The 12,787-nt window shown below is 43.0% G+C and overlaps 1 protein-coding gene across 1 annotated transcript in view; it reads left to right on the plus strand.

The window, feature by feature from the left end:
- The window catches only part of MROH8 (maestro heat like repeat family member 8), a gene marked incomplete at both ends in the record, with an annotated part of 54,592 nt that extends 52,719 nt beyond the window's left edge, over positions 1 to 1,873 (plus strand). The window contains one exon of the mRNA XM_080716517.1: positions 1,725 to 1,873. Coding sequence (XP_080572643.1) covers positions 1,725 to 1,873 — 149 coding nt within the window. The remainder of the gene's footprint in view (positions 1 to 1,724) is intronic.
- Between the last annotated feature and the right edge of the window lie 10,914 nt (positions 1,874 to 12,787).

Raw genomic sequence — 12,787 nt, forward strand, 5'->3', positions numbered from 1 at the left:
AAAAAAAAAAAAAAAGCTTTAAAAAGGAAAAAAAAGACATGAACTAATGCACCCAGTAGATACAACTATTTAACAGGGAAGATTGGCAGTATATATCAAAATCCTTTAAAATGAGCATATTCCTGATTTAGCAACCTACTTCTAGAAATTTAACCTATGAAGATAAACAAATAGTTACAGGAATATTTAGTTCAGTGTCATTTAGAATGTAAAGAAGGAAAACATTCTAGTTTGGAAAAGATAGGAAATTAAATTATAGCAAACATGCCCATATTATAAAATCATATATAACCATAAAAAGCGTTATAGAGGAATTTTTAAACGACTTAGATAATAATGATAAGATATTATTACATTTAACAACATTATTAGGTCATACAGTTCCATTTGGACAAATTAAAGCATACTTATATAAATAAATCACAGAACGAAGACCAGAAAAACAAACACTCAGAGTAACAGTGGTGATCTCTAGATGGAAGGATTGAGTGATTTTTATTTTCTCATAGTGATTACATGTATTGTCTGAATTTTCTACACGATGACTATGTATTTCTTTTGCAATAAAAAACAAAAATAATAAAAGTTTTTTTAAAAATTTGAAGGGAGCCGAGCATGGTGGCACACACTTGTAATCCCAGCATTTGGGAGGTGGAGACGGGAGATCCCTGTTCACAGCCAGCCTCAGCTACTTTAGTGAGGCCCTCTGCAACTCAGTGAAACCCTGCTTCAAAATAAAGAATAAAAAAAATAGGGCTGGGGGTGCAGCTCAGAGGTAGAATGCCCCTGGGTTCTATCCCCAGTACCAGAAAGAAAAAAAAAAAATGAAGGAAGCCAGAAATGGTATTACACCTGTAATTTCAGTACTTGGGAGATTTAGATAGAAGGACCACAGGTTCAATACCAGCCTCAGCAACTTAGCAAAACTCTCAGCAAACTTGTGAGGCCCAGTTTCAGAAAAAAATTTTTTTAAGACTGGGGTTATAGCTTGGAGGTAGAGTTCCTCTGTGTTCAACTCCCAGTGCCACACAAAATAATAATAATAATAATAATAATAATAATAATAATAATATAAAATTCAAAGGGAAAAATGATCATGAAAAAATGAGCTGGGTGTGGTGGCACATGCTTGTAATCCCAGTCTTGGTGGCTGAAACTGGAGGGTCACAGGTTCATAACCAGCCTCAACAATTTAGCAAGGTCTCTGCAACTTAGAGACTCTTTCAAAATAAAAAATAAAATAGGGCTGGGGTGTAGAGGTAGAATGAGATAAAGGGAGAGAGATAGAGGGAAAGAAAAAGAGAAGCCGGGCGTGGTGGCACATGCTTGTAATCACAGCATTCAGGAGGCTGTGACCGGAGGATTGTGGTTCGCGGACAGCCTCAGCTATTTAGTGAGGCCTTCTGCAACTCAGTGAGACCCGGTTTCAAAATAAAGAATAAAAAATGGGGCAGGGGATGTAGCTCTGAGGTCAAATGCCCCTGGGTTCCATCCCCAGACCCACACACACACAAAAAAAAAAAAACTGGCAGGTCCAGGTAATTTGACTTAATAGACTCCTTAGAATGTTATTATTATACAAGAGTAAGATATGGAGCAACTGAGAAGCCAGTATGCTTTGTAGGGCAAAATTAGATGGATCCAACATCATCTAGAGCAGTGTTCCTTTCCTGAGACCTCCAGGGGTGTTCACAGGACTCCAACCTCCGTGTTCTTCCACTTAGAGCTGAAAGATGTGCTGTGCGACCCGGAGCCCTCTCTGCGCATCATCACCTCGCAGGCCCTGTTCCGAGTCCAGAGGGCCAAGGCTGAATCAGAACCCGAGCACACAGTGTGGTGGTGGAGGAAGCTCCTGGGCTGTATCCCTGCTTAGAAATTCCAGGAAGCACCACCAGGTAAATCAGAAATGGTAGAGACAACACACACATTCCCCCTACACACACGCACTTAAGCAATGCCAGCATGAAGACACCTGAGCCCGTTTAATTACCTGCAGTATGTTTTTGCATATGCACGCAGCTCCTGGTTTAAATTTCAAATACAGCCGGGAGTAGTGGCGCACACTTGTAATCCCCGCGCTTGGGAGGCAGAGACAGGAGGATCGCACAGGTTCGAAGCCAGCCGCGCTGGTGTAAGAGACCCTGTTTCAAAACTATAAATAGGTCCAGGAGTGTAGCCCGGAGGTAGAAGGGCTTCCAGGAACTCCAGTACCACCAAAAAAAAAAAAAAAAAAAAAAAAAAAAAATTCAAATACAGTGAAAAATACAATGAGGGTTTTTTGTGTATTTGTGTGTGTGTGTGTGTGTGTGTCTGTGTGTGTGTGTCTGTGTGTGTCTGTGTGTGTGTGTTCTGTTTTTGTACTGGGATATTATTATTATTTTTTTTTTTTTTGGTGGTACTGGGGTTCCTGGAAGCCCTTCTACCTCTGGGTTACACTCCCAGACCTGTTTTTATACTTTTTTATTTGGAAACAGGGTCTCTTAAGCCATCACAGCTGGCTTCGAACCTATGTGATCCTCCTGTCTCTGCCTCCCAAGCATGGAGATTACAAGCGCGTGCCACCATGCCCGGCTAGTACTGGGACAGCCTATCTACAAGCTATACCCCTAGCCCTATTTTAGTTTTTGTTTACGTATTTATTTTTATTATTTCTTTTTGCAGTACAGGGGATGGAACCCAGGGACATTCTACCTCAGAGCTACATCCCCAGCCTGATTTTTTATTTTTTATTTTGAAACAAGGTCTCACTGAGTTGCAAAGGGCCCCACTAAGTAGCTGAGGCTGGCCATAAACCGTGATCCTTCCGTCTCAGCCTCCCAAATGCTGGGATTACAAGCATGTGCCACCACGCCTGATTTTTGTGTGTGTGTGTGTGATAGTGGGGATGGAACCCAGGGGCATTCTACCTCCGAGCTACACCCCCAGCCCTATTATTTATTTATTTATTATTGTTATTGTTGTTATTATTTTAGTGGTACTGGGGATGGAACCCTTCTACCTCCAGGCTACACTCCCAAACCTATTTTATATTTTTTTAAATTTGGAAACAGGCTCTCTTAAGCCAGCGAGGCTGGCTTTGAACATGCGCCATCCTCCTGTCTCCGCCTCCCAAGCGCGGGGATTACAAGCGTGCGCCACCACGCCCGGCCGTTAGCTGATTTAATTCTTGTATGCACTTTATGTATTATCATCTCCATTTTGCAGATGGAGAAGCCGTGGAACCAAACATGAATGTGACTTGCCCAAGGTCACACAACTAGTAAATGGCAAAGCCAGGATTCAGGCGCAAGGAGTCTAGCTGCAGAGGCCCCGTCGTGAACTCTCCGTCGTGAACTCTCTGCTCTGCTCCACTTGGCGCGCTCTTCAAACAGCATTAATGCAGACCTACTCTAGAATTCATCGCAGTTGCTGAGCTTCTGTTCCAAATAAACCCATGCAATCAAACAAATGTTGGGAAGTGATGTTATCAAAATTACCAAATACAAAGGTTGAAGCTTTTTACCTAAAAGGTAGTGTATCTTGTTTTGTTTTATTTTATTTATTTATTTATTTATTTATTTGCAGGTCTGGGGATGGAACCCAGGGGCATTCAACCTCCGAGCTACACCCCCTGCCCTATTTTTTATTCTTTATTTTGAAACCGGGTCTCCCTGAGTTGCGGAGGGCCTAAGTAGCTGAGGCTGTCCGCGAACCACGATCCTCCGGTCTCGGCCTCCCGAATGCTGGGATTACAAGAGTGCGCCACCATGCCTGGCTTCTTGTTTTATTTTTTTAAGTGGACAAAGTATATATCCTACCCTATACTGCAAAGAAAGTGGAATGGGAGCAAAAGTGGTGGTAATTTTTTTTAACATTTTTGAGTCCTTAGTTTGATCTTATAAACAATTTTAATTTACAGCAGAAACAGACCTCTAGTGACTAGAATACATTTGCCTTCAAATTTTTATATTCAAAAATGAATGAGCCAGGCGTGGTGGCACACACTTGTAATCCCAGTTCTTGGGAGCTGAAACAGGAGGACCACAGGTTCGAGGACAACCTCAGCAAGTTGTGAGATTTTTCATCAACCTAGCAAGACCTGTTTCCAAATAAGAAATAAAATCGGGCTGAGGGTGTAGCTTGGAGGTAGAATGCCTCTGGGTTCAATCTTCAGTACCACATACACACACACACACACACACACACACACACACACACACACACACAAAGAATCAATGTATGCCTGTATTTCCAGTACCTGGGTGGCCAAGACAGGAGGATCACAGTTTCAAGATCAGCCTCAGTAACTTAGCAAGACTCCAAACAACCTAGCAAGAGCCAGTCTCAAAATTCAAAAATAATATAAGAGCACATGCTTGTAATCCCAGTACTTGGGGAGCTAAGACAGGAGAATCACAGGTAGAAAGCCAGCCTTGGCAATTTAGTGGGGCTTTCAGAAACCTAGTCGGACCCTGTTCATAAATAAGATATAAAATCGGGCTGGGGGTGTAGCTTGGAGGTAGAATGCCTCTGGGTTCAAACCACAGTACCAAAAAAATAATAATAACCAGCAAGGCATGGTGGCACATGCCCAGGACAGCACAGGCTGTCCTCACAAGTTCAAGGACAGTTTCAGTAAGTAGTGACTCTCATTAACCCAGTGAACACCTGTTTCAAAAATAAAAATAAAGTAGGGCTGAGCTCTTAGCTCAGAGGTAAAATGCCCCCGAGTTCAATCCCCAGTACCCTCCCCAAATAATAATATATGGCTGGAAGTATAGCTGAGAGAAAGAACACCCCTGGGATCAATTCCCAGTACTACACACACACACACACACACACACACACACACACACACACACGAAAGAATAAATGAATAAATGAGTTTCCTTTTTCAAATCCAAAAATAGGAGAGCTGGGCATAACGCCACATGCCTGTGAATCCCAGTACTTAGGAGGCTGAGACAGAAGGATTGAAGGTTTGAGGACAGCCTCAGTAAGTAGTGAGACGCTCACCAACCCAGCCGGACCCTGTTTCAAAACAAAAAATAAGGTTGGGGGTGTAACTCAGAGGTGGAATGCCGCTGGGTTCAATCCCCAGTACCACAAAACCAAAAGGAAACAAAAAATAAATAAATAAATAATAAAATAATAAAATAAAAAACGGGTCTAGGGGTGTAGCCCAGAGATTGAGCGCCTCTGGGTTCAATTTTCAATTTAAATAAATAAAAAAAATTTTTTTTTTTGGTGGTACTGGGGTTCCTGGAAGCCCTTCTACCTCCGGGCTACACTCCCAGACCTATTTTTACATTTTCATTTGGAAACAGGGTCTCCTAAGCCAGCGCGCGCGGCTGGCTTCGAACCTGCGCGATCCTCCTGTCTCTGCCTCCCAAGTGCGGGGATTACAAGCGTGCGCCACCACGCCTGGCCTAAATAAATAAAAATTTTAAAAACATATGGGGCTTGTGTCTTCAGAGACGAGGTTTGGGAGGCAGTTTCAGTGTCCAGAGGCTGAGTGGATCCTTTCTCTTTGCTCACATTTATCTAGAGCCTTTTCCCTCCAGGCACATTTCTATTTTCTGGGCAATACCATCACCAGAAGTAGCAAGCACAACAGTGCTCATTCTACTTTATCCTTTATTAGGTTAAAAGTCATAGAGAAGCATCCATTAAGAGATGGGGCTTGGCCAGGCGTGGTGGCGCACGCTTGTAATCCCCACGAAGTCAGCCACGTGCGTTGGCTTAGGAAACCCTGTTTCCAAATAAAAATGTAAAAATAGGTCTGGGAGTGTAGCCCGGAGGTAAAAGGGCTTCCAGGAACCCCAGTACCACCAAAAAAAAAAAAAAAAAAAAGAGAGAGAGAGAGATGGGGCTTGCCAGGGTGGTGGTCCACGCGTGTAATCCCAGCATTTGGGAGGCTGAGACCAGAGGATCGCGGTTCACGGACAGCCTCAGCTTCTTAGTGAGGCCCTCCGCAATTTAGTGAGACCCTGTTTCAAAATAAAATAAAAAATAGGGCTAGGGGTGTAGCTCAGAGGTAGAATGCCCCTGGGTTCCATCCCCAGTACCACAAAAGAGAAAGAGAGGGGGGGGGAGGGAAGAAGGGAGAGAGAGAGAGAGAGAGAGAGAGAGAGAGAGAGAAAGAGAAGAGAGAAGAGAGGAGAGATGGGGCTGGATGTGGTGGTGCATACTTGTAATCCCGGTACTTGAGAGACTGAAACAGGAAGATCACAGTTTCGAGGCCAGCCTCAGCTACTTAGTGAGGCCCTCTGCAACTTAGATTCTGTTTCAAAATAAAGAATGAAAAAATAGGGCTGGGATGTAATTCTGCTGGGTTCCATCCCCAGTACTACAAAAAAAAAAAAAAAAAAAAAAAAGCGGGCATGTTGGTGCACGGTTGTAATCCCAGCATTCAGGAGGTTGAGAATGGAGGATTGTGGTTCATGGACAGTCTCAGCTACTTAGTGAGGCCCTCTGCAACTTAGTGAGACCCTGTTTCAAAATAATTGATCCAGCAATACCACTTCTGGGTATCTACCCAAAAGAAAAGAAACCAAACTACCAAACTAATGCATGTGTATCTATGTTCATAGCTGCACAATTCACCATAGCCAAACTATGGAACCAGCCAAGATGTCCATCAACAGATGAATGGATTACAAAACTGTGGGAAATGTACACAATGGAATTTTACTCGGCCATCAAAAACAAACTCAATTACATCATTTTCAGGGAAATGGATGGAACTGGAGGACATTATGCTAAGTGAGATTAGTCAGTCACAAAAAATAAGAAATCAGATTCTTTCCCTAATATGTGAGAGTTAGGGAGAAATGAGTCATAGGAGGAACTCTAGATGAAAAAGGAAATCCTATAGAGGAGCAAACAAGGCAACCTAAAGGAGGAGAAAGGAGGGGGGAAGAGGAAAATCTCTAAAACACACAATGTACTTAAACATATTGAAGTCAACCACTAAGCCGAGCAAGGGAGGGAAGGACGGGGAGGGAATGGGGTGGGAATTGAGTAGGGGTTAAATCAGTGATGTGTACATGTCTGTACACACAAGTTTTTTACCCCAATATGATGTATGAATATAATGCACCAATAAAAATAAAAGGGTAGGAGGTATAGCTCGGACGTCAGTTAGAAAGAGCGAGCTGGGGTATAGCTCAGAGGTAGATTGCCCCTGGGTTCCATCCCCAGTACTACAAAAAAAAAAAAAAAAAAAAAAAAAAAGGCCAGGCGTGGTTGCACATGCTCGTAATCTTGTTATCCCAGCATTCAGGAGTCTGAGAATGGAGAATTAAAGATTGACAGTTCACAGACATCCTCAGCTACTTACTGAGGTCCTTCACAACTCAGTGGGACCCTGTTTCAAAATAAAGAATAACAATAGAGCTGGGGGTGTAGCTTATAGGTAGACTCTCTAAGAACCTCTAGAACCCTGGGTTCCATCCCCAGTACTGCAAAGAAAAAGAGAGGGGGGAAAGGGGAGGGGGACGGAAGGGGCAGGGAGAGACGGGACTGCTTTACCTCAACACTTGGAAAGGACTAAGACGCACCTAATAGTAACTATATGAACAAGTCTACTTAATCCAGATAGCGCCATTCTTTATATATAAAGCTCTCTTCAGAGACAGGTTTATGTTTTTATGGATTTTTTAAATATAAGCCGGGTGTGGTGGTGCACGCTTGTAATCCCCGCGCTTGGGAGGCGGAGACAGGAGGATCACGCAGATTCGAAGCCAGCCAGCCACGCGGGCTGGCTTAGGAGACCCTGTTTCCAAAAATAAAAAAGTATAAAATAGGTCTGGGAGTGTAGTCCAAAGGTAGAAGGGCTTCCAGGAACCCCAGTACCACCACCACCAAAACAAAACAAAACAAAACAAAAACAAAACAAAACAAACAAACAAACAACAACAACAACAAAAAAAAAATATATATATATATATATACTGTGTGGACATTTAATTTTGTTATAATATATTTGAAATAAATAAAAGTTCAACATAATAAATTTACATTTTGATTTTATTTTTATATATACTATTAAAACATTCGATTAAAACATAAAGACTAAAATGCACTAATAAAAGAAAAAGAGCCGGGTTCAATCTCCAGAACTTCAAAAATAAATAACATATAATAAAATAAAAATTATACGACAGCACTACCATGCCCAGCTGATAAACTAATTTATTAAAAACTGCACCTAGCCAGGCATGGTGGCGCACGCTTGTAATCCCCACGCTTGGGAGGCAGAGACAGGAGGATCGCGCAGGTTCGAAGCCAGCCGCGCGCGCTGGCTTATGAGACCCTGTTTCCAAATTAAAAAAAAGTATAAAAAATAGGTCTGGGAGTGTAGCCCGGAGGTAGAAGGGCTTCCAGGAACCCCAGTACCAAAAAAAAAAAAAAAACTGCACCTAAACCGGGCGTGGTGGCACACACTTGTAATTCCTGTGCTTGGGAGACGGACACAGGAGGATCGTGCAGGTTCGAACCCAGCCGCAGTGGCTTAAGAGACCCTGTTTCCAAATAAAAATAGGGCCGGGCGTGGTGGCGCACGGTTGTAATCCCCGCGCTTGGGAGGCTGAGACAGGAGGATGGCGCAGGTTCGAAGCCAGCCTCAGCTACTTAGGCTCTCAGCAACTTAGTGAGACCCTGTTTCCAAATAAAATATAAAAAAAAAAGGTCTGGGAGTATAGCCCGGAGGTAGAAGGGTTTCCAGGAACCTCAATTTAAGGAGACACTTATTTTGAAAAAGGGTCTCACTGAGTTGCAAAGGCCCTAAGTAGCTGAGGATGTCCTCGAACTGTGATCCTCCTGTCTCAGCCTCCCAAATGCTAGGATTATAAGCAGGCATTCTACCTCTGAGCTACACCCCAACACGATTTTTTTCTTTATATTGAAACAGGGTCTTACTAAGTTACAGAGGGTCTCACATAGTAGCTGAGGCTGAGGCTGGCCATAAACCACGATCCTCCTGTCTCAGCCTCCCAAGTACTGGGATTACAAATGTGTGCCACCACGCCTGGCTTTTTTTTTTTTTTTTTGAAACAAGGTCTCGCTAGGTTCCTAAGTGTTTCCTTACATTGTTGAGGCTGGCTGGGAACCTGCAATCGTCCTGTCGGCTTCCCAAATACTAGAATTACAGGCATGTGCCACCACTACCAGTTTAGGTATAGTTGTTATTTATTTATTAATTGATTAATTTTATTTATTTACTTATTTATTTCTGCAGTACTGGAAATTAAACTCAAATGCATTGTATCTTCGAACTACACCCCCAGTCCTATTTTTTATTCTTTTTTTTTTCTTTTGGTAGTATTGTTAGGGTCTGAGAGTCGCCCCCTTACCCAAATAACGAAGAACTCACCTAGGATGTAAATCACACGCAGGGTTTATTGTGCTACAGCTCTTACTGGCAAGCCAGTGGCCGAAACGCCTTCACAAGCCTAACTGCCGATAGGGAAACCGCTGGCTACCAGGGAGTGCCCTGGTCAAGCCTTAGCTCCGTTGACAGCAGGATGTGGTCGGAGCCAGCCCCTAGCTCACTTCAGGGTCTGAATTTATAGCCCCAGAAGGGAATGGTTACACATGTCACGGCCTGCCAAAATTACAATATGACCAATCACATTATGAAATAAACAAGTACAACCAGTAATTTTAAAAGCAAGCACACACACACTTGAACCACAGCAAATGGTTTTAAAAGACAGCCCGTCTATCTTGCTTAGGCCTGGTTACTATGGTAACCTTCAACTCGGCCCATAAGTGCCAGGTGTTTTCTTCCATAAGACTGTAGCGGGCTTAGAACTCACTTCCAAGAAAAATAGCTTTACTCTCTAAACCACTTTATAATATTTTAAAATATCTCAAACTTTAAAGAAACGACTCCGAACATCAAAACAAGAATTTTAAAAGACAAGTCTAACCTTAAGACAATTTCTAACAGCAAACCAGGATTTTAGTTTAAAACAACTTTTAGCATTAAAGTAAACGGGACATAAGCAAGCAGTTTTACAAAAGCCAGAACTTATTAGACGCAGGAACTTACAAGTTTATTCTAACTAAATTCTAAATCCAAACATCTTAATTCTCAAAAACAACTCTTAACATTACTAACATTACTCCAACTTAATTCTATATCTTAACTCTATCTCCTAATATCTTAATTCTATAAGGAGAGAGGGATTTTCCTAACTTAATTCTATAAAGGGAGAGGGATTTTCCTAACTTAATTATATAATAGGAGGGGGATTTTTTTTTTCACATCATTTACAGTACTGGGGGTGGAACCCAGGGGCTACACTCCCAGACCTATTTTCTACTTTATTTGGAAACAGGGTCTCACTAAGTTGCTGAGAGCCTCACTCAGTAGCTGAGGCTGGCTTCGAGCCTGTGCTATCTTCCTGTCTCAGCCTCCCAAGCGCTGGGATTACAAGCGTGCGCCATCACGCCTGGCATCTATTTTTTATTCTTTATTTTGAATCAGGGTCTCACTAAGTTTCAGAGGTCCTCCTCACTGAAAGATATTTGGCACGTCCCCCTGTCGCACAGAGACACGCGGAGATCCATTATATGATATGGATGCCTTTATTCATGGGAAGTCGGCCGCCAGGCCCCACGTGCCCACGGGGGCTGGTGGGGGAGAGTGCGCCCCTTTCTCTCTCTCTCTCTCTCTCTCTCTCTCTCTCTCTCTCTCTCTCTCTCTCTCTTCTGTGTGTAGTAGTAGTGGTAGTAGTAGTAGTAGGAGGAGGAGGAGGAGGAGGAGGAGGAGGAATTGAATCCAGGGGCATTCTACCTCTAAGCTCTATCCCTAGTCTTTTATTTTTTATTCTGAAACAAGACTTCCCTAAGTTACTGAGGCTGCCCTTAATTAAACCTTGCAATCCTCCTGTCCCAGCCTCCCAAGTACTGTTGAATTTTTTACACCCACACACTTCTTGAATGATATCAAGCTGCTAAACATTTCCAGATCCTCGTATTTAGACTGCCCCACTCCTAGAGCTCTGTGCTGAGCTGGAAGTTCTCTTAAACAAGGACAGTAGTTTAATTAGAAACCAGATGAACCCATTACGCAAGGATCTCCGTTCATCTCACTTCCACTAGTTCTGACATTTCTTTGTTGGTAGTAAAAAAGTTAGGACGAAGCCAGTGATCCTAGTGTGCTGGTATTAGAAAATTGCTCTGCTATTAATTTCCAACGTGTAAAAAGCAGTCAGAGCCTGGGTGTTGTGTAGAGACTCGGGCAGGAAGGGGCAGCAGCTGTTATACTGCAGAGCTCCCCTCTCTCTCTACCCTTTGTTGTAATGATTAACCTATACTAAGAATGTAAAGAAAATTAAGACCTTTAGCCTTAAAAAGCCCTAGAGACAATCGGAGCCTTTGATCTTAAGAATACCTACGGGTAATCAGCACCGCTGTTGACCTGCTCTTCTTTGTGACCCAGCTGGGGTATAGGAAAGGTAAACTCGGTGCCACTGCTTCAAAGCACTTATAATTGGTGAGCAACCAATACAGCCCAATATGATAGAGGTAGAAAGAAGGTAGATTATTGACCTCTGCACTTATTAAGTGCACTGCCTGAAGACAAAGAGGCACCACCTGGACATTACTAGCCTGTTGCCTTGGTAATGCTGATAAAAACATACAATACAAAAATCTGTATTTAAAGGCCAAGGATGTTGGGAGGCTGAGACAGGAGGATCGCGCAGGTTCGAAGCCAGCCTCAGCTAGTGAGTGAGGCTCTCAGCAACTTAGTGAGACCCTGTTTCCAAATAAAATATAAAAATAGATCTGGGAGTGTAGCCCAGAGGTAGAAAGCCTCTGGGTTCCACCCCTGGTACCACAAAAATATATAAATAAAATAAAATAAAGGCCAGGGATGGAGAGGGGGGCAGAGTTTCGTTTTCAGACTCTCTAGTGTACCTGTCAGGCACACTGCTTTTTCTTCTCTTTCCTTTCTGTTACAGAAATATATTAGGTTTGAGATGATATGGTCTTGGGGAAACCGTCCCCGAGCCCCCTGTTAGGGTTCCAGACACAATTTATCTCAAGACCCAAAAACAGAAAAACCGTGGGTTCTTGTCCTGAGCTAAGGGTAAATACACATTAGCCCAGACTCTTACTGAAAATTTAAGGACGTTTATTAAAAAGATAGAAATACAGAAATACAGAAGACAGTTAAAGCCCCATGCCATTCAGAAATGACAAGGGTGGGTGGTTCCAGCGAATCCACCAAAAATCCCTGCATGCTGATGTTCTTATCCCTACCAAGGCTGCAGGAGGTCCTTTGATATGTAGATATCCTGTCCTATCTCTAACCCAGGTATTCTGCTCTGTCTCCAGCCTAGCCAGATCTGCCCCTTATGGGACAGGGGGTCAGCTCTGTCTTTGGCACAGACCCCCACACCCTTTGTTACACTCTAAAATGTGTTAAGTGGCTTCTCCCATCTGGGATTTCCTCCCATCCTTGAGGCACTCTGCCTCTCTTTAGAAATGTAAAAAAGGCATAGGCTTCTTCTGTTCTTTTGCTAATTATCCATGGTGAAATCTGCTGCTCTCTCCCCACAGTTCCTGGCTTTCTTTACTACCAAAGATATATTTTTAAAATTGGAAATCTTTCCCAATACTGGTACATTAATACATTTTGAAACCTCTTAGCCGGGCGTGGTGGCGCACGCTTGTAATCCCCGCGCTTGGGAGACAGAGACAGGCGGATCGCGCAGGTTCGAAGCCAGCGGCGCGCACTGGCTTAGGAGACCCTGTTTCCAAATAAAAAAATATAAAAATAGGTCTGGGAGTG

The sequence above is a fragment of the Muscardinus avellanarius genome (assembly GCF_963383645.1).
Source record: "Muscardinus avellanarius genome assembly, chromosome: 19".
In the NCBI taxonomy this organism is placed as follows: Eukaryota; Metazoa; Chordata; class Mammalia; order Rodentia; family Gliridae; genus Muscardinus; species Muscardinus avellanarius.